The sequence below is a fragment of the Anopheles maculipalpis genome, chromosome 3RL (genome assembly GCF_943734695.1).
Source record: "Anopheles maculipalpis chromosome 3RL, idAnoMacuDA_375_x, whole genome shotgun sequence".
Classification (NCBI taxonomy): domain Eukaryota; kingdom Metazoa; phylum Arthropoda; class Insecta; order Diptera; family Culicidae; genus Anopheles; species Anopheles maculipalpis.
The window spans coordinates 86,197,811-86,219,579 of NC_064872.1; the positions used below are offsets into that span (position 1 = coordinate 86,197,811).

Genomic DNA, 21,769 nt, shown 5'->3' on the forward strand with positions numbered 1-21,769 from the left:
AAATTATTTATGTTTATTAAGCATTAACACTTTTTCCTTGGCAATAGTGGATGGCAATCGAGAGTGCGCGATTTACCAGCATGCGATCACAGTAAATCAATAAGGAAAGTTTGTGCTGGTGATTAGCACGAGTTATAGAATTGAGGCCATAAAGGCTGGCAACTGGTTTAAAAACCGGAAAAAAGGTACAGCTACGATGGATAATGTTATGATGCGTTTTTGAAAAGTTTGTAACTTTTACTACAACATACAGATTCCTATTTTGCTTTGAAATTTTTGGTGTGAATATGTTTATGAAGAATATGTTATTAAAATAATTTTCTTTAAATCAATGGCTTATAGAGTGTGTTTTTAATAATTTTCATTTATTACAAATACCTGTAATGACGAAAATCATAACTGTTTGAAGAGCTTAGAATATTCCATTACAAATCTAATCACTCATTGGCTCGTGGCTTAGCTTGTTCAAGTCACATTCGTCATTTGCCGTGCATCCTGTGCCACGACAGATTGGTTAAGTAATCAATCATACCACTTCGCTGCTTAAAGTTCACTTTTACTTCACCAAACGATCCACTGGTAGCGCTCAATGCTCTTCGACCGATTTCCCAGGGAAGGTTTTTTTTCTAACCAAACCACACAGGGATAGGAAGAGAAAAAATGAGTCAAACAAGTTGCTCCCTAATTTTGAGCCATTCTTCATTTCGGGTGGGCGATTCGGGCGGGAGCTCTCGCACCTTAAAAAAAAAAATCGTGTCAACAAGCGCCAACATGCTTGAGAAAGTACGCTGCCGTGTGCTGTGCGTCTCAGCCCCGGGTTATTGCGGCGAGCTAAAGGCGCGAGCGTGAGCTACAAACGGATGGAGAGTGTGCCAGTGATAACGCGATCGAAAGAGCGATTTAACGCTCGCGTATATGATGTACGCTGGCGTTCGATGGTCAGTTCATTGTTGCCCGATCGCGTAAGGTGATCGGATCGCGAGCGGTTGCAGTGTGTCGGAGCGCTTTTCTTGTGCCGAAAAAAGTGAAGTGAACAGCAAAGTGGTCAAAGTATTGCAGCGTGTGTGCAGAGCTTAAATTACACAATTTAATATTTGGGAGGAAACGCATAAAACCATCGTGCTAGTGTGTTGCTGAGTATTAAGAAGAAAATTTTAATACTTAAGAGTGCTTATCGAAACGGTATGTTGAGTTCCAGTACGCTTCGAGTGATCACAAGTGTGTACCCAATCCACCGAGGTTGGTGTACAAGGTGCCTGTGAGGGAGAGCATATGCGTTACTTAACAAACATCCGCCATTGTTGGCCAAACATTAACACATAATAATAGTGTGTACGGTTGGCGCACTTGGACGCGCGGCCTCAACCGCTTTCTTGGTGCGTTGCGGAATGTTTTCGATGTGGTGTCTTGCTGTAACAAGCTAACGCGGGTGGACCGAGCGGTACGATCTCTAGTCCGTGGTCAAAAAGTAACCTCGTGCAGGAAGTGGTGTTGTGCAGAAATTGAAAAAAGCGCAAGATTTTGATGTTAACCTTCAAAAGTGTATGTGTACTGAACGCAACAGAATATGCATCCAAAGTGCAACGGGTGTGTGTGAAGCAGCGAAAGGGAGACGCTTTTATCGTTCGGCGACAGCTGATGCTGCATTCGTGAAACAATCTATCTAGTGGCCTTTAAAAAAAGCTACCGGTAAGCTATTCGAAGAAAAGCTCGTACGTTACCATGGTTACTCGTCGATCCGGTGTGTGACGTGTGACGAAAACGGTCGACATTTACAGAAACAGGGAAGCGAAAGAGAGTCAAAGAGAGAGAGAGAGAGAGAGAGAGAGAGAGAGAGAGAGAGAGAGAGAGAGAGAGAGAGAGAGAGAGAGAGAGAGAGAGAGAGAGAGAGAAAGCAACTTTTATTTTCGTTTGGCTTTTATTTCGGCACCGAACTTCTTCGGCTGACCTCATTTCCTTTTCCCAAAGGGGACAGCGATTTCGGCGTTACGTCGAGCGACGAACTGGACTTTTATGTTTTGCGGATGGCTACGTGATTCAGTTTGAGGCATTTGAGGGGTTTATGGTTATTGTTTCGGAGGAATATTGCATCTTGTAGGTTGAGTTTGTGACTTAGTGAATACTTTTTTTTATTAAAAAAGGTGTCGGATTCGATTTAGTCAGTGTTAAATTTGATCTTTCGATTTTGATCATTAAAAATGCTTAAAAAAACTTTCTATGGTGTTACCAATAATTTCTTTATCTGTTCCATAATACCCAACACGGAACATTACTTGCTCTTGTGTCTCTCAATTTGAATTGTTAAGCAGAAGCAAATGCAAATGCTTTAATGACTACCTTTAATGGACGTTTATTTCGTAAATAGTCTGACTAAAGATTTGAACGTTTTGGGTTGATCGGTTCCGTCCACCGATTTGCTCGTTGAGCGGAAATGCTGTCCGTGAAATGAATATTAGGCAAATGAGTTGTGACATCTCTTGCTTCGGTTGGTGATTTCCATGTCACTTTCGGTTGCCGCGTGTTGCATTCTAAACGTGATCAATTATTTTAATTCACACCGAAAGAATGCGTCATTTGAAGCTACAGAGTCATTTGAATAATAAGTTTTAGCCAAATTTTAAATGTTAAAGAAAAGAAGACAAAAGCCACTCTCACTGAAAGCGTAAAAATAAATACCGGATTAGAACGTTCATTCTTGCTGCAGATGAACCGGTTTGGTCGTGGCGAACTTGCTTCAATTCTTGACCTTCAGATTGTTGTACTGTTCCCGTTTAGATAAAATCGTCTGTGTTTAACTGTTGTTTGTTTTCTTTTTGAACTCAGAAGATGCATCTTTTTTACGGTAATTATTATGTCCGTCTGTTTACCGGGAAGCAGTTTTGGTTCATAATTCGGCATAACTTTTTTTGCTAAACATTGCTGCTGCTCAATAGCCACATAAGACAAATCCATGTCGAGTCCAGTATCCGTTTTGAGCGATATTTTTTTTTGTTGCTACTCTTGGGGTTTTATAAGATTTGCATTATCATCATGAAGAATCTATTTATTTCCTGGTATTTTTTTTTAAATATTACAGTTGCTTTACAGCCAGCATAATGTTGCGCTAAATATTGGATGGAAAGATTGCTCGATTTTACGTAGAAGAAGTATTCTACAAAAAAATGTATCCTCCTGTGTCCTTGATCTTATGGCTAAGTACCTAACACCTCGGTTATGGCAGTGTTATAGATGTTACTATTAGGTTTTGGTGAGGCTTAACGTTCAGTTTGATCTATGCTGTATACAAGCAGGATGAATAAGGTTCTCAAAGAGTGGATCACCCAAAAAAAAAAATCTGTTGGACGCTGCTGAGGGCATTCAGCAGTCTCTTTGGTCGACAACGTGCTCGTCACCACAGAGGTAGGCCCGTCATACACACATTCTCAATGATTGGACATGGACGATTTCGTCTCCGCCACGTTATTATGTCAACATCGGAGATATTTAACCATTTTGACGAAATATTCGACTCAAGAATCTAGGTTTTCAATTCCAAAACTTATAACTAATGTACTCAATAATTTGGAAACAATTATAACAATACCTTCTGACAAACGACGTTCGGTGTCTAGGACTTCTCAATATAGTGGAAAATTGTTCATACTACCTATAAATTTTACTGTTCTAACCGATTTTTAAATCTTGCCTGAAAATGCTCAAATTTCTCGTCCTCAAGGCGCTTTCGTTTTGTGGCGCCGACTGTATCGACATTACATAGAATTAATAACACAATTTACAAAGGGAAGTTCTATCTGAACTCTCCCGTAAAGCTGCAGCTCCCACTCAGTATACAGATCAGGATGATTCACGAAGCACAATCTTCCTTGCTGAGTGATTGACTGACCTACAAAAGTCACTACGAGTCCCACAAAACACTCGCAATACCACGTCACGATGTCGCGTTATCGCCCTACCCTTTAAGAGTCATTGACTTGCCAGTTTCGTTTGTTACAGACAATTCAACATCAACAAGCGTTATCAAATGTGGGTTAAATAATCGTTCGCTAATCCAATGTTGTTCCTCTTTGGCTTACGTGCTCTTATCATGCGCGTTTGTTTACAGTTTTTTTTTTATCTCACATTTTATTTTTACCTCTCGCTTCCGACTCCAGCAGAAGGCATTCGCCAACACCTTGCAGCAAGATGATCGTCAAGAAGCCACCGGCGACGGACGACGCATTTATCGAGAGCAATGTGGTTAAACGCTTTTCTCCACTGGCGCGTCAGGTGAGTGTGTAAACAGTGAGGTGAATTCATATGAAAGTTATTTATGGCACAGTCTCTCAGACTAGAAGACAAACAGAGGAAGATGAGAGCACTGTAAGCCTTTTGAATGTTTATTGTTCCTGCTTAGAGCTGTATGAGTGGTGTTCTAATCTTCCTTCCCGCCCCACCAGATACTGGCCGCCTCTGGTCCGATCATCAGCAGTGCAGCAGCCGGCATGACGAACGGCTTCTCCGCGATTCTTCTGCCACAGCTGCAACAACCGGGCAGCAAACTGTCGATCACCGAAGATCAAGCATCATGGATCGCGTCCATGGCTCCACTACCGATGGCTCTCGGCTGCATTCTCGGTGGTCTGCTAATGGAACGCTGTGGCCGCAAGTCAGCTCACCTGCTGCTCAACATATCGTTTGCCGTTGGTTGGTGCGTCCTGTCAATGGCCGGTAGCTATCCACAAATTCTTGCCGGACGCTTCATCACTGGCCTCAGCTGTGGGTTGGTTGGTCCACCGGCATCCGTCTACATTGCAGAAACGAGTGATCCTCGCTATCGTGGAATTCTTCTGGCCGGCGTTACGTTCGCCGTATCGGGTGGTATTCTTCTTGCCCATCTGTTCGGTACGTTCTTCCGGTGGCAAACGGCGGCACTGCTGTGTTCGCTATTTATGATCGTTGCCTATCTGCTGATGGTTGTTTCACCGGAAAGTCCTGCCTGGTTGCTTGCACGAGGGGCACGTGCAGAGGCAGAAGCATCATTCCACTGGTTGCGAGGGTTTGATCCAGCCAGTCGGCAGGAGTTCGATGCGATGGTGGCACGAACGGACCAGAACACGAACAATGAGAAAACCAACGAAATACAAGCGGACCAGCGGAACCGATCGCCTTATAAGCGACGAGAATTTCTTATGCCACTCGCCACGCTGCTCGTGTTCTTTGCGACGATGCAGTTTTCGGGCGTTAATATTGTCGCGTTCTACTCGATCGCGCTCATGAAGACTACGATCGGGAGCGATAGTTTGAACGAGTATCTTGCCATGCTGATCGTGGATCTGGTACGCGTGGTGACATCGCTCGTAGCCTGCATCCTGCTTCGCTCCGTCGGCCGTCGTCCACTGGCCATGGCGAGTGGGGTCGGAACGACGGTTTCGCTTATCGGGCTCTCGATCTTTCTCTACTTCCAAACGAGCATTCCACTGTACCGAAACTACTCCTGGCTATCGCTGATCTTTCTCATCAGCTACATCGTGTTCGTCGGGATCGGTCTCTTCCCGCTTCCCTGGTGTATGACGGGCGAAATTTTCCCCGTAGCAACGCGTGGCCTTGGTTCCGGACTTACCTCATCGTTTAATTTCGTTTGCTTTTTCGCTGTAATCAAAACGGGACCGACACTGTTTGCGACGGTTGGTATTAATGGAACCTTCCTGGTTTATGGGGTGATCTCACTGCTCGGGACACTGCTGCTGTACGTGATACTGCCGGAAACGAAAAACCGTACCTTGCAGGAGATAGAGGAACAGTTCCGACGGGGACGAAGGAAAGCAAAGGATGCGGAAGCGACGGCAGGGGTAGGTGAAGGAGGCGGCGGTTCTTCGGCATCATCAGCACGAATTGCAACCATATCTTAAGTGCATTTGTAGTAAAATTACCTACCATAATCATAGTGGTTCAGCTAGAAGGAGTTTTCGGATTAAATCGTATGCAAGTAGCATTATTTCATCTTTAACTACTATTTTTAGATTTTGTAGTGTTTTGTTATTTTGTTAAGTATTTTTTAAGGCGTTAACTTTTGTGTTCAGTGTTCAATAAACTAGCAAATACAATTAAGATTCTTGTATTTAGGTGTTTAAAATTCTTACAGGTAAGCTTCATGTTATTATAGAAAGCGCATTTCTAATGTTAAAAAATTGAAGCTTTAAGTGCTGAAAACAAGCTAACAATCCCAGCCGGACCTTTCCCCCATAGTGAGGACCAACCATCCAACTATCGTGGTAGTATTTCCTCGAAACAACATCGAATTTTGCTCAACTGGTAGAAAAGAAAAACTAAACACCACCAAGTGCATTGGGCTTTGCACACTTAGCGGTGCATAAGATGGTTAGAAATTATTGCTACCCGTTGGACCCAACGGTATGCCGGACGCCAGGATCGGACCATAAATGAGCGAGTTATCGCCGATTTTCCATGGGAATGTTTTGGGTTTTCCGCAATAACTGGGCGGGGAGCGAAGGGGTCGGGTCGGGGTGTTCAGCAAAAAGATGCGCGGCCTCAAGACGCATCCAACGGTATGCTGGACGCCAGGGTCGGACCAAGAATGAGCGAGTTATCGCCGATTTTCCATGGGAATGTTTTGGTTTTTCCGCAAAAAGTGGGCGGGGATCGAAGGGGTCGGGTCGAGGTGTTCAGCAAAAAGGTGCGCGGCCTCAAGACGCTTCCAACGGTATGCTGGACGCCAGGGTCGGACCAAGAATGAGCGAGTTATCGCCGATTTTCCATGGGAATGTTTTGGTTTTTCCGCAATAACTGGGCGGGGAGCGAAGGGGTCGGGTCGGGGTGTTCAGCAAAAAGGTGCGCGGCCTCAAGACGCTTCCAACGGTATGCTGGACGCCAGGAACGGACCAAGAATGAGCGAGTTATCGCCGATTTTCCAGTGTTTTCCTCAATAACTGGGCGAGGGGATGGATGGATCGGGTTCGGGTGTTCGGCAAAAAGGTGCGCGGCCTCAAGACGCATTCAACGGTATGCCTGACGCCAGGAACGGACCAAGAATGAGCGAGTTAGGGCCGATTTTCTAGTGCTTTCCTCAATAACTGGGCGAGGGGATGGAGGGATCGGGTCGGGGTGTTCAGCAAAAAGATGCGCGGCCTCAAGACGCATCCAACGGTATGCTGGACGCCAGGGTCGGACCAAGAATGAGCGAGTTATCGCCGATTTTCCATGGGAATGTTTTGGTTTTTCCGCAATAACTGGGCGGGGAGCGAAGGGGTCGGGTCGGGGTGTTCAGCAAAAAGGTGCGCGGCCTCAATACGCTTCCAACGGTATGCTGGACGCCAGGGTCGGACCAAGAATGAGCGAGTTATCGCCGATTTTCCATGGGAATGTTTTGGTTTTTCCGCAATAACTGGGCGGGGAGCGAAGGGGTCGGGTCGGGGTGTTCAGCAAAAAGGTGCGCGGCCTCAAGACGCTTCCAACGGTATGCTGGACGCCAGGGTCGGACCAAGAATGAGCGAGTTATCGCCGATTTTCCATGGGAATGTTTTGGTTTTTCCGCAATAACTGGGCGGGGAGCGAAGGGGTCGGGTCGGGGTGTTGAGCAAAAAGGTGCGCGGCCTCAAGACGCTTCCAACGGTATGCTGGACGCCAGGGTCGGACCAAGAATGAGCGAGTTATCGCCGATTTTCCAGTGTTTTCCTCAATAACTGGGCGAGGGGATGGATGGATCGGGTTCGGGTGTTCGGCAAAAAGGTGCGCGGCCTCAAGACGCATTCAACGGTATGCCTGACGCCAGGAACGGACCAAGAATGAGCGAGTTAGGACCGATTTTCCAGTGCTTTCCTCAATAACTGGGCGAGGGGATGGAGGGATCGGGTCGGGGTGTTCAGCAAAAAGATGCGCGGCCTCAAGACGCATCCAACGGTATGCTGGACGCTAGGGTCGGACCAAGAATGAGCGAGTTATCGCCGATTTTCCACGGGAATGCTGCTGGCCGATTTTCCCGGGAATTGCTGGAAAATCCTCCTTAGTCCCCTTCAATAATAAAAAATCAGGTTTTGGAGCTTTTTAAAACATATTTCAAGAAAGAAACAAAATTGAGGATGAAAATCTTAAAATGGGGAAAACACTCTTAAATTGCGCGGAAAAATATTTGTCATGACGGAAGGAAAATAATTTTCTGACCACTTTTCAAATTTCCATTTGCTACCTTCTCGAATTCATGCTCTCCTGTTACTCCTGGTCAAATTTTGCCGCATCGAAATCCACAAAAATCTGGCACAAAAATCCGGCCAGGAGCGACTGATAGTAACAGGAGAACATGACTTCGAGTAGGTAGCTCGGGCCGGCCGAAAAATTCCAAATCCAGTTTTAATTTTCGAAATCCAAGTTAAATTTGAGTTGGAAATTTTAAGTTTGGAATTCAACTTTAAATTTTGCCACGGGATTTTAAAACTCATTTTGGATTTTAAATTTGGATTTGGAATTTTTTGGCCGGCCCGAGCTACCTACTCGAAGTCATGTTCTCCTGTTACTATCAGTCGCTCCTGGCCGGATTTTTGTGCCAGATTTTTTGTGGATTTCGATGCGGCAAAATTTGACCAGGAGTAACAGGAGAGCATGAATTCGAGAAGGTAGCAAATGGAAATTTGAAAAGTGGTCAGAAAATTATTTTCCTTCCGTCACGACAAATATTTTTCCGCGCAATTTAAGAGTGTTTTCCACATTTTAAGATTTTCATCCTTAATTTTGTTTCTTTCTTGAAATATGTTTTAAAAAGCTCCAAAACCTGATTTTTATTATTGAAGGGGACTAAGGAGGATTTTCCAGCAATTCCCGGGAAATTCGGCCAGCAGCATTCCCGTGGAAAATCGGCGATAACTCGCTCACTCTTGGTCCGATCCTGGCATCAGGCATACCGTAAGATGCGTTTTGAAGCCGCGCACCTTTTTGCTGAACACCCCGACCCGACCCCTTCGCTCCCCGCCCAGTTATTGCGGAAAAACCAAAACATTCCCATGGAAAATCGGCGATAACTCGCTCACTCTTGGTCCGATCCTGTTGTCCAGCATACCGTTGGATGCGTCTTGAGGCCGCGCACCTTTTTGCTGAACACCCCGACCCGACCCCTTCGCTCCCCGCCCAGTTATTGCGGAAAAACCAAAACATTCCCATGGAAAATCGGCGATAACTCGCTCATTCTTGGTCCGACCCTGGCGTCCAGCATACCGTTGGATGCGTCTTGAGGCCGCGCACCTTTTTGCCGAACACCCGAACCCGATCCATCCATCCCCTCGCCCAGTTATTGAGGAAAACACTGGAAAATCGGCGATAACTCGCTCATTCTTGGTCCGACCCTGGCGTCCAGCATACCGCTGGATGCGTCTTGAGGCCGCGCATCTTTTGCCGAACACCCCGACCCGATCCCTCCATCCCCTCGCCCAGTTATTGAGGAAAACACTGGCAAATCGGCGATAACTCGCTCATTCTTGGTCCGTTCCTGACGTCCAGCATACCGTTGGATGCGTCTTGAGGCCGCACATCTTTCTGTGGAACACCTCAACCCTATCCCCTCCTTAATCCACATTCAGCCAAGTCTTTCAAGGCACAGCTACACTCTTGTAGGTTGGATGCCGGTTCGGGAAAGCTGAGAATACACGACACATTACGTAGGAGGAAGTTTACTTACCAAACTACACACAAGGAATCGCCAAACACTTACACAGGGGATGTTTTTTTTTTTGTTTTTTATTATTTCAATCAAAAAATCGTTTATTTAGGATCATAAAATTAAAAACATAACGTGACGTACAACATGTTGGGCATTCCACTTCCCGTTTTTTGGTTTTTGTTTGCATTTTTTTGCCTTACATTTTATCCTCAACTTTTCCTTTGCTGCGTTTGCCTCTTTTCCTGTTTGCTTTTGTTTTACCTCGTCGTCGTACATATATATATATACGTTTATGTATATGTATATTTTGTGTGTATATATATATATATAATTTTCGTTTCCTCATTTCTTTCTTTCCTTTACTTTGCTTATTTCTTCGTTTCTCTACATTTCTTCTCGTCTGTCTCTCTCTCTCTCTTGCTTTCTCTACCTCTCTTCCTCTTTTTAGTTTCAGTTTTCGCATAAAACATTAAATGTTTTATTTTCACTAGAACTCTTTCTGTTTCCATTCTCCTGTGAAATGTTTTCGCCATATTTTTATCTGTATAGCGCACCTCTGTAAAGCGTGTTTGCTTTGCTTATGCGCTTTGCTTTGCTTTGCATCGGCTTAGTGCTACTACGTTTGTGTTTTTTTTGTTTGTTTTTGGTAATTTTTGTTTGTTGTTTCGCTTTGTAGTAAGTTTGTAACTGCAGTGGCAATTGCTATCGATATCATGCTTACCGGCATGTCGCTCTCTCACTCACAGCAACAGCGCGCACTTAATTGCTATCTTTAACATCTTTTTGTTTGTTTGTTTGTTGTAGTTGCTTTAGGACTTTTTCTTGAACCACCTGAACGCTGCCTTTGTTTCGCCTCGTGTTTCGATCAATTGTAGTAAAAGTTGCAGTACAAAGTGTTGATAAGCTGCTAAAACTTATCAAATAATCAACAGTTCAGCTGCGGACGAGTGAAAACTGATTGTGTGGTAACTGTTTCTGTTGCTGTTTTTGTTTCCCCCGTGCTACACCGTCGGTCGGTTTTGGAGTTTGCTCTGCTTTGCCTCGTTACGTTACGCGGGGAGGATTTTTGTTTTAATTTTATTATGCTTTGTAAATACGTGTAAGTGGTTTTATCACGGTTCAAGAAGGAAAGAAGGGCTAAACGGTACAAAAGCGATAAAAAGGTAGTCGAAAAGCACATAATAGAAGGTGTATGAAATATAGAAAAACAAAACTGGGAAATATATCGTATCGTACATTAGAAAAAGAAAAGCTTATTTGAATAAAATTCCGGTTGTTTATGGGAGTACGAGAATAAATTACCTACAACTTAGTGAGCCGTTGTATACACGAGAGCAAAATTGGTTGTGTTCTGTTCTGTTTGTTGTGTTTGATTACGTGCACACTTGTGGTGTGATTTTGCTAAATTTCCACGCCCTAGTCCTTTGTGGAGAGGCTTAACTAACTGTGCAGACGAAAGCCTTCTCGTTACGCTCGGTTTTCTTTAAGGAGGCTTGGCTGAACTTTCTCAGCTAAACCACGGCCGGTCTTAATAGGGTAATTGGAACAGGTAATTACACTATGATATAGGTATGTATATGTATATATATATAGGTGTATATATATATATTTTATGTATAAAAAAATCATAGCACGTGGCGCTTGTAAGTAGGATTTGACGGCTTGGTTTGGTTTTTCTTTTCTAATTACCTGACTAGAGGTTTATTTTTTCTAGTGTGTGTACCCCATTTAGCTTGCGATTTGTTTCTTTACATCTCTTTTCGTGTGGCCTTGCTATGATTTGCAAAGTTTTCTTTTTTTTTTTTGTTGTGAGTTTATTTTTGTGACTTTTTCCTTTGTTCAGCAAGAGCGACTAACGATTTTTCAGCGCTTACAAAATAAGTTTCTGTTCTAGTGTGAAGTTTGTTTTTGCTGATCTCTTTCCTTCTTGCTTTTTCTTTCAATTTTCAATTTAAGTTTCCTTCCATTCTATTCCTTCTGTGTACGTGCTTTGTGTTAGCAGCTTAGCATTGAATCTTTTGCCATAGTTTTCGCGTGTTTTCGTTTCCGTTTCCCTACACTTGCCATGCGTTATTGTTGTTGCTTTGTTTGTCCTTTCTTTAGCACATTTTCACTATCTGTACTTTTGTTGTATTATTTTTGTATTTTTGTTTTGTTTGGTTGCTTTACTTTTGTCTACAAAGCCTGGTTTGTTTGGTTTGTTTTCTTCTCTCCATATACATTAGCTTACCTTCCGGCTCGTTTAGCCACATAGCAAATTTGTTGCAAACTCTAAAGCTCCCCTTTATTGGTCTCCCCCTTTATTGAAAAAAAAACACCCCCTCTCCCCCTACTCGCCCACACTATAGTTGCTCTCGAGCGTTTAAACGATGCGCGCTTGCATACGGCGTCGCACACATCTACGCACACTTATTTATTACCCATATTGTTCGAACGTTAGTTTTTTTTTTTGTTGGTTAGTACATTTTCATTGTGTGTTGTGTTGTGCTGTATGTTGTTTGTATGTATCTGTATATCCAGAGGTGAATTTCTTACGTTTTTTTTCCTCTCTCTAATTGATTCTTACAGCCTCTCCAGATAAGCAGGGAAAGTAACGCTTCCCTGCTATAAAGATGGCGCATTTGATTCGTTTTTTGGCCAGCAAAATCGGGTGCATTTAAATTAGCAAAATCGATTTTTATTTTCATGTATTGTGTGTGAGTGTTTGTTTATGTTAATTGTGAATTGTGAAGTCGTTGGAGTGTTGGAAATGTATGGCATTCCTACGGTTAAAGATGCATTCTACGCACGCGCAGGTTCTCGGCTACATGCGTTTGTGAGTTGATTTGCTTATTTAGTTTCGTTTTCATTTTGCGCTTATTCGATCGACCGGCACACTACCACTACTACTATTAACAACTTCCTCTTGCTATCACTGTTACAAACAGCTTGAGCGTTTCGGTTTACCTTTTACTAATGTACAAGTGATAGTAATGCGTTTACTTTTCTCGTTTGTTTGCTCTCTTTTTTTTTGTTGCTGTTACCGAAAAACCCCATTTACGCCATTCTATTGTGAACTGGACTGTTGCATTTCAATTTCGTATAAAACCTCTTCCTTACCCTGAATTGCTTTGCTGAATATTTTGCTGCCTGCTGCTGCTGCTGTTTGCTTAATGTGTTTTAATCATTTGTGCTTTTTCTTTTGCATTGAAGTAGCTTTTTAGAACAAATTTAACGAACATAAAAAAGGAGAAAAGTTTTAAAAAAACTCTTCACTTTATAGGTAATTTTGCTATCCAGTTGCTTGGTTTTTTAAGCATCAGCCCTTGCATTTAAGCATGACAAAAGCAGACCTCCGGATTTATCTAATTGTCTTAAACAAACTTTCGAACTTTGTTGATTTAAAAACAATAATTTCCTATTTGTAAACTATCTGCTGCATTTTAGAGCTTTTTTTTACTCCATTACTTTCAATCTATCATTTTAGTGTTACTTTCTTTTTTGTTTGTTGTGTTCTCTAGTTAGTTCTTCAATTTTTGCCCGAATTGTATTTAAATGTATTAGCGCGCAGCTTTCCCTTTTTTTTCTTCTATTACGCATTTAACTGCATCAAATTAATTTATCTATTTCATGGCATGAGGCTGAGGCTGGCTGGTGGTTTGCTAAACCAACATCCAATTGCTTTTCAGTTGCAGCAAGTGTCGCTACACTCACTAGCCGGGCAAATGTCTTTGTTTTCGGTGTTTGTGTGTGTGTCTCTGTCTGCCCCTGTTTTTTGTTTGTTCGATTTTGCACAATTTGTTTCGCCCCGCTGCCGCATGCTACACGAATTATTATTACTCGCTACATCCTTCCTTTGGGGCGTCAAACGTCTTTGGTAAATCACAATCTTAGCTGAGCTGTTTTGTTTTTTTTTTTCGTTTTATTATATTCATTATTTAAACCGTGTATGCTTGTACAGATGGTTTTCATGGGAGGTTGTTTGTTTGTTTTTTTTTGTTCTCGATTGAAAGTGTATGTGTGTTTGGTTTTTATGTCTAATGGTGTACTGTTGCGAGCTTTTTGTGAGCATTTTCAAAAGATAAGCGAATCCGCAATCGAAAGAAGAGAATAAAAAGATGACAAATAAGGTTGTATGAAATTAAAATTATTAGTCATAGTTTAAATAAGACATTTTACTTTTAGAAGCTATGAATGGAAAGTAAGGAAGGCGAAAAAAAAATAAATACCCAAAAAGCAAACTCGTTGCTTTTAAGGAAGCTTTTAATTAGTGTTCAAAGAAAAGGTAAAAGAGAAAGGTCTTGCAACGCCTTTTTTTCCTTGTCAATATGTGCAACGTGTGTGTGGCTGTGTGTGGCTGTGTGTTTGTGTGTAAGTAGGAGTGTTAAATACTTATGATAAACTTTACAAAATACACACTCTCACGCATCCGCATCCGTTACGAGCCGTGGATGTGGATGGCGGCATATTAATTCGCAGCTCTAACTCTTTGCATTAAATACTTTTTTTTACATACGTACAGTAATTGTTTTAAATGGTTTCGAGTGTGTCGGTGTTTGTCTGTGTGTGTGTGTGGTTTTTTTTGTTGTTGTTTGTTGTCTTTACTGAACTAACAATTTATGCTTTTTGTTTAAGTATAAGCATTATTATTCGTTAATGTCTTTTTGGTTTTCTCGGCTTTGCTCGTTCATGGAAAGTAGTTGATGTTGGATGTAGTAAATGTGGTGATGTTTCTAACATAATTTACAGCAACACCTCACGATTTACCAGCTCTCAACTGCTCAGTAGTAGTGGTGTAGTAACACCATTTCGTTTTGCTACTAAAACTAGGCGTGAAAGTGTGTGTTTAGAATTAGTTTAGAATAGTTACGTTCACTAGCGTAGTTCACTGCGTGAGATAACTAGCAGTGAGAAAATAATGAACTTTACTCGTTGAGCAGTGTGTTTTTGAAATGAATCTCTCATTGTGATCATGATGGGAGCTACTTGATCGCTTATCTGCTTCTGGGAACATATAAAAAAAGGGAAAAACACGCTTAACCACTTTAGGTATGAGTTATTACAATAGTTTGAAAGGCATTCAAGCGATAGATTGTTTTAGAGTGGCGTTCAGTAGTTGTTTCTTGTTATGTTTCCTTTCTATACTTTCCTCTTTCTGTTTGTTCTTCTCTCTTACCGATTTTCTTCCTCTATTGGTTAGCTATTTTTTATACCTTCTCTCGATTCCGATGTTTTAAACATTTTTCTTTTCATTTTACTCTTTGTTTTTTTTCTTTTGTTACCAATTTCACTAGCATTATCTCTGGCGTCCGCATTCACTACGTTTGATATGTCAAATGATGCAAAATAAGCACTTGGTTTCAGCGTTTTAGTTTAGAGTTTTACATTACAATATAGTATTAGCGTTTTCTCGGTTTGGTAGCTTTTCGCTCTTTCATCTTTCCTTCTTCTTTTGATTTACTTTCCTCTCTTGTAATAGGAATGAGTTGTTGTTAGTGTAGGCTGTCTGTAAGTGTGTGTGTGTGTGTGTGTGCTTTTAGCATGTTTTTGTATGGGGTTTTGCAATAATTTTTATCCTACTGAGGCTGGAAATAATAGAAGTAATAGGTTTACGGTTGAGCGTTTTACTTTCCCCTCTTCCTATCCTGCCCAACTTAACGGCTCAACCCAACAATTGCTACCGAATTCAGACTTACCGATCCATGTTTGTTCCTCGCCTCCATTTAATGTTGCCTACCGAGTCGTGTGAGTGATTTGATAGGTGCAGTAAGGCAAGTAAGCTAAAAAAAAACAGTTTCACATCCAGAACAAGCGAAACATTCCTTTGTAAAAATTGAAAACAGCAAAAGAAAAAAGGAAATACTCTTTTCACACTAACCTACCAGAGCAATAACATCGAAAACTTCATCCACCACGAGTAATGTGATGGTAAAAAGAAATAAAAAAAAGCACGCGTGGCAAATTTGCTACCACTACACACGTTAAGGCCAAAAGGTGATCGTTTTCCGGGGAGTTTTGGATTAATGTAACGTTTGCAACGAAAGGCCAAAAAGCAATCCCTAGTGGTGCTATCTAATGCTTATTATTGCGTGATGGAAGCGGCGACTTAAACTAACGGTTTGGTCCGAATGTCCGGCATTTATCGAAGGCAAAATTTGCGAACCCGTGAGAACCCCCCCCCCCCCACTATTAGTGCTAGCATTGACATTATTGGGGCCGACATTTGGGGCGACGATCCGGGGTTTGATCGTGGTTTTTTGGTTTGTGGCATAAAAGCTTTGTAGAAGAAGTTTGCGTGTTTTTGAAAGAGCGATCCTATTCCTATTTCTTTTACTTTGGTCTTGCACGTGTGTGTGTGTGTGTGTGTGTGTCTGTGTTTGTGCAGTAAACAAAATAATACAAGTAATTGCTTGCTCTTCGCACTAATCAACAAGATCACAGAATAGCCACAGACCACTACCGAATCAACCATTGATATGGGCAAGGATGATTTATCAAATATTTTAGCTTGTGTGGTCGTACTATGATCGTCCTAAGGGTTCGCACCATTCGCAAGGAATATTAAATGTTTCGAATAGCGTGTAATAGTGTCATTTGTGTGTGTGTGAAATTGTTTTGTTTGTTTGGTTGGTCATTAGCTTTCGTTTTTGTGTCGCAAGGAACTTTGGTACATTACATTACACGTGTCGTCGTACACGTCTGCCCGCTTAGTGTTGAGTTGGAAAATATAGTGAAAATATTGTGATGGCATTGAAAATGGCTTTCTAGTTAATATCATACTCCCTAACCTAGCCTAATATTTCATCTCCTCCTTCCAGGCGCTTCACCTGCTACGCATCAACTTGCATGAAACATTTCGCCCGTTTTTCGATAATTATTCTAATTACCCTACTTATTAGTGAGATTCTGTGTGTGCATTTTTATGTGTTTTGAGGATGTTTGTTAGCTTTTTTGTTTTGTGTGTTTGTGGGGTTTTTTTTTGTTTGCTGTTCTCGTGATATTGCTATTGGCATTTATTTTGTCTAATTTTACAGCTTTGCTTCTTTTCAGCATATCCGCTATCAACTGCTTACTTTCTCCTTTCTTGAAAGAAATAGATGATTTAGTTAAATGATGGTGTTTGGGTTTGCACCGAAACTGTCTACTCTCAGATGAGCTATTACTCCGTTTAATTTTTCTTCTTCATTGGTATTGCATTTGTGCTTGTGTAAGATTAAACTGACTGGCGCTATTTGCTATTTTTCTTTCTGCACAAAATAGTATCGTTATCGACAGGCAACTATCCGTTCACTATTATTCAACGTTGGCTGAAAAGTAATCGCAAGCTAGTGCCTCGTTGCTATCTTCTCTGTCGGTTTAATGTACTTTTTTCTGTCTTGAAACAGTTGTATCCTGCAATAATGAGGGCTAGAGATGAAGGTTTTCTGATGTGTTGTACATTTGTGTTTACCCTTTTTGTCGGCTTCTTTGTTGCTGTTGTTACTACGTAATTTAATAGCGCGTTCGCACACTGCAACTTTTCCCTTGTATCACAAATCAATCGAAATCGAATCGGTTTCCCACCTGCTTGCGGTGTGCTTATCGTGGTTTGTTATGAAAGAAAGGCAGTATCTGTTGGTTTGATTTAGCCATTTACGTTTGATTACTATTCATGGCCTTTTGTTTGCGGGTGTTTTGCGTGTATTTGTGTTACGAGATGCTTTTGAAGCTAACCAAGTTAGTGGTAATGTTTCTGGGAGGAGGACTTTGTCCTCCCGGTGAAATATGTAAACGGTAAACGGTACATAAAACGACGGGATGACCGAATCGGTGACTTAATGGCGTACAGCATTGATGTGATCTGAGGCATCCGTTAGGAACACACGGTTCGGTGTCAGCTGCGTTCCTAAACTCCTGTGCAGCTCGGCTCGTGCTAGCATAGATGCACTCCCCTCCCCCGGGGGGAGTAGGTGAATTGTATGTATGGGTGATTTCATATAGTTTTTGCATTAACTCGTCATAACTGGTAGGACCGTGCAGTCGGACCCTTCATCACCATCGCACATACTCTGCGTGCCAACAAACCACGCGTGGAACAAACGGCCGCACCCTCTGTCGCCGGGAAAACCCTCCGTTACAGCAGGTTGTTGGTGTAGATCTTGTGGATGAGTGACTTTTGGATCGTATTCTAGGAGAATCCTTTGTAGTGAATGAAGAAAAATATCAAAAACACCGCGTACGCCGATGGGAAGGTGATGCGCGCGATCACGTCGATCGTTTTCGCGACGCGTATCGGATGCGGCGGCTCCTTTTTGCGCACTTGCACGAAGCACGTCTGTGGGAGTGTGTTCAGTGAGTGTGTGTATGTGTGTGTAGATGTTGGGGAGAAACAAGAAAACGAATTACTTTAATGGATGGAAGGCCCAAATGTATTCAATATTCTAGCACATTCTCCCCTGCATCCATCATAAAGGTATTGAATCATATTACGATCACTTACCTCTGTTGCACAGCCATTGTTTGCCGAGTGTGTGCAGGGGCTCGTGCCGCCCGCACAGCTGGTACACGCGACGATCTCGTTCGGTCCGCCGGATTCCCGCTTCTTGACACCCTGTCAAAGGGAGCACCATTAGTGGAGTTTATGGAGCAATTGGACAAAACTTGCAGCGCATAAAAAAAAAGCTAGCATAAAGTCAAACTCGTTCACTTGGAGTTGTTAAGTTGCTGACGTTAGGCGGTAAAATTAAGTTCACAACCTAAGCACTCAATAAACTCAAAACCAAAAGGATTAGGAAAACCAAAGTGAAACGCAAAAAAAATAAGAAGAATTATTTAAATAGAATCAAATCACAACCACTATATTCTCTGTTTTGGGGTGGATTCTGCGTTTCGGGTTGAGGGGGTTGGATGGAAGATTATGCTTTCGAATGAAATTGGTGGGTGTGATCGTGCGTACTGGTAACGGGATAGGGCGCGCAAACGATCAACGAAACGCACACAAACAAATGCACTCGCAGACACAGACGATGGATACACAAGATAGCGTTAGGAAGAGAGAAAAGTTTGCAGAAAAAAAACACGTGTCACAGGGCTCGGTCTGCTCACAACACGCACAGTACGATCACATCAACTCTGTGCCTCGAATCTCAAGGGGACACACCACAAATTGCCTAGACACTAATAATGCTTGTGCATCGAACAAGCTTTTGCACGCTGGAAGCAGTTCTAGAAGGAATATCCTAGTGAGTTTTCAGTATCAAACAGATGGCAACACAACACAACAACTGGTCAAGAAAGAAGGGTGTGTATCTAGAAGCAGCAGTGTTTAAGGAACTAGTTTCCCTTGCTTCTAAGACTTCTTTTTTTCTCTAGATACAGGCACAGAGAACAGAATTTCTCGGAGAGAAATAGAGGGACAGAGACAGAGACAGAGAGTGAGAGATAGAACAGGTGACTGGAGATCGCTAGTAGGGACACATATTCAAAGTGACGTGCACGGAGTACATTCATGGAGTATAGGGTGCGGCTAGGTTCTATTTAAATTTTGAATAACTAGTTGATTTTGCAAACCAAAAGCTTAAAGAAACGCAAAATTTACAAAATACACAAACAAAAACAGAGAACAGTAACCAGCCTAAGGATATAAGCGTGTGTTGAGTAGTGTGTTGTTATGAAAGTTATTCACACAACTAATTTAAGTTCTTTGTACAGTCTTAATGTTTTTGGTGGTTACTAACTTACAAGTTAAATTTATTTTGTTATGTTTTTTGTTTTTTCTCCCATTTTATAGTTTATAATTTATCTAAACAAGGTTTAGCGGTTGAATTAAAAATCAAACTTAAATTCTTGTACAGCTTACATTTAAAGCTACTTTTAACCCATACGCCCAGACGGCTCCCGAAGGTGTTTTCATTAACCGGCGTTGCCTTTAAAAGTTCATCCACTTAACACTACCGAGACGCCAAGAAGAGTGTTCGCCCCGGATGAAGGAAAACCGTCCCTTTCCGATAAATTACATATTCTAGTGGCATGCTAAAGTTGTCATCCTCCTGATTGCCATGCCGTGAGGACACCATGAGGGTAGGGTTAATCCCCCACTCCCTGAAGGGGTGATAATACAATGCACCCGAGTGGTACATTGAATATAAAATTACCAACACCAGCACCCGATTCGAGAGCTGTTAGCTTTACCCCCGGCAGACAAAAAGAGCGGTAATCATTCATACCGGTTGACGGTATTTCAATTATGCTAGCAACATGCATAGCGCTGTGAATGAGACACTTGAACTACCCGTCCAAGATGGAACGGGGAATGTTATCTTAATGCTTCGTTCTCGGCTCGTACGTTCCCGGTTTGCCTTTATCGGAATCTGAAGCCCGTTGGAGTCGTTGTCATTTAGTGTGCTTGTCCTGGTGGGTGTATGTGTGAAGTCTTTAATCCTATTCCGTTAAGCTCTTAGTAGGGATTCGTTTCGGGTGGATAACAGGACACACTTACCGGCTACGTTAGGTGAAAAGCATTTCCACGAAGCATTAGAGCAGGAATGATTGGAGCAGTTTTATGGCGATGGTAGAGGTGTGCAGGTGTGTGTGTGTGTGTGATTGTTCAGGTTAGTTTTCCCAAAAAAACCGTCCGTGTTGACCATGTTGAGCCCGAGTATTTAAGGGGTTAAGAAAGGAAGTGTGTATGGGTCGGGTGTGGGTTTTTTTTGGTTTCAAATTTTAACGCCAGCCAAAAAAACGTGTTAGCCACAATGGAGTTGATTATGGGGGAAACGGGGGTATATACACACACACACATTCAAAGACAGGCGCATACACATACACGTCGAGCGGATGGTTAGTACGGTACGGGAAGAGAATAAAACATGAAACTAATTATTACACACGCTTCCACTTGCTGGCAGCCGACGACAGAGACAGGCAGAACGCTAGATAAAGGGATGTTAAAGGCGACGTTTAACAGCTGTTTGGCTGGGGGTGCATCTAGGGCGAGGATACATTTTTTATTTTTCTTGGCAATAACTCACCATGTTGCATTTGGGAAGAAAAACTACAAGGGAACATAATTTAATCAATCCTTGTCTCAGCAAAGGTGAACCAACGCCAACGGAAGCACAATCGTTCTTGTTCGAAAGTGTCTCGCTATTGTATACATTTAGGCGCATATAAGTACAACATTCAGTTCTAGCGTTCTTTCACTGTAATGTATCCTCGCCGCATTGCTATATGACTGTTCTAATAGCAGTAAAGTGATTGTGCAGAATGCTCTTCTATCTAGCGAGATTATGAGTAGAAGTAGTAGTAGTGGTAGTAGTATGTGCGCATGGAATTGATAACGACTGCTGGGGAGAGAGACGCGAGTGTGTGAAAGTGAAAAAAAAAACACAACAAACATATTGGGAACAAAGACGGGAGCGATGGATGGGAAAATGGAATGGAACAGAAGGAAAAGCAAGGAGCATGATTTGGTTACGCGTTCTTCGCACGCTCCGTAAGTCGATTTGCGACCAGCGTCAGAACGAACGACTCATTTACAGCAATGCAATTAGCTAACTATCCATCAACCAAACGCCCGTACAGCGGAGCCACCGAATTGTGCCCCGGTGTGCTTTCTAGAGCAGTACGAGTGAGCATGGTTGGAAAGCGGTTCCCGACGACGTGTTGACTGATTAGGACGAAAAAAAAAATTTAAAAGGAAAGGAGGAGGAGGTTGGGGGTTGTTTTTTTGTTCCACATATTCTGGTCGGTAAGACCAGGCTTCCGAAAAGCTTGCGCAAAAATGTCAAAAAAAAGCACACATTAGAAGCGAGTTTGGTTTGAATTCGTTCCGGTACGGTAAAATACAAGCAAATATGTACATTTGTTGCTGTTAGTTAGCTTCTTTTGTTTGTTCAGCTTTGTAGAACTGGTGTAGTGTTATTTATATTTTTGTGTTTTTTGTTGGTAGTGTTAAGAAATCATTAGTACGCACCAGGCGCCTCCATTGTGTTTTATTAAGTTTTCAAGAACGTTCAAACAGTTCAATATTTAAATGAAAAAAAAAGGGAATTTAATTTTTCAACCACTATTTTCAATGTATTGTTCGACGACCGAAAAGCCGCTACTGTAAAGTATTTTAACCATTTCCAGGTTTGTTATAGATTTTGTGTTTTGCACAATCGAACG

At 42.2% G+C, this 21,769-nt stretch overlaps 3 protein-coding genes across 16 annotated transcripts in view; 2 read left to right on the plus strand and 1 right to left on the minus strand.

Annotated features, from left to right (window-relative positions):
- The window catches only part of LOC126563470 (acireductone dioxygenase), a 568,562-nt gene that overhangs the window by 136,243 nt on the left and 410,550 nt on the right, over positions 1 to 21,769 (plus strand). The gene's annotated exons all lie outside the window — the stretch shown is intronic.
- On the plus strand, positions 4,181 to 5,888 carry LOC126562072 (facilitated trehalose transporter Tret1-like). The gene is made up of 2 exons (XM_050218483.1): positions 4,181 to 4,266; positions 4,437 to 5,888. Exons 1-2 carry the CDS (start codon positions 4,183 to 4,185, stop codon positions 5,886 to 5,888), a joined length of 1,536 nt encoding a protein of 511 aa, XP_050074440.1. The 5' UTR covers positions 4,181 to 4,182.
- Positions 17,729 to 21,769, minus strand: part of LOC126561606 (glutamate-gated chloride channel) — a 90,943-nt gene continuing 86,902 nt past the window's right edge. For 12 of the 14 annotated variants that reach the window (XM_050217859.1, XM_050217853.1, XM_050217861.1 and 9 more), the window contains 2 exons: positions 18,102 to 18,212; positions 17,729 to 17,936 (listed from right to left, as the gene is read on the minus strand). In XM_050217859.1, the coding sequence (XP_050073816.1) occupies positions 17,790 to 17,936; positions 18,102 to 18,212 (258 nt within the window). In that variant the 3' untranslated portion in view covers positions 17,729 to 17,789. The remainder of the gene's footprint in view (positions 17,937 to 18,101; positions 18,213 to 21,769) is intronic. The other 2 variants (XM_050217864.1, XM_050217863.1) reach the window with 1 other exon arrangement.

Excerpts from the sequence above, each read along its gene's own strand:
- LOC126562072 (XM_050218483.1), top strand. The coding sequence starts at position 4,183 with ATGATCGTCAAGAAGCCACCGGCGACGGACGACGCATTTATCGAGAGC. Across the intron at positions 4,267-4,436 it reads TTTCTCCACTGGCGCGTCAG|ATACTGGCCGCCTCTGGTCC; the intron begins GTGAGTGTGTAA and ends CCGCCCCACCAG.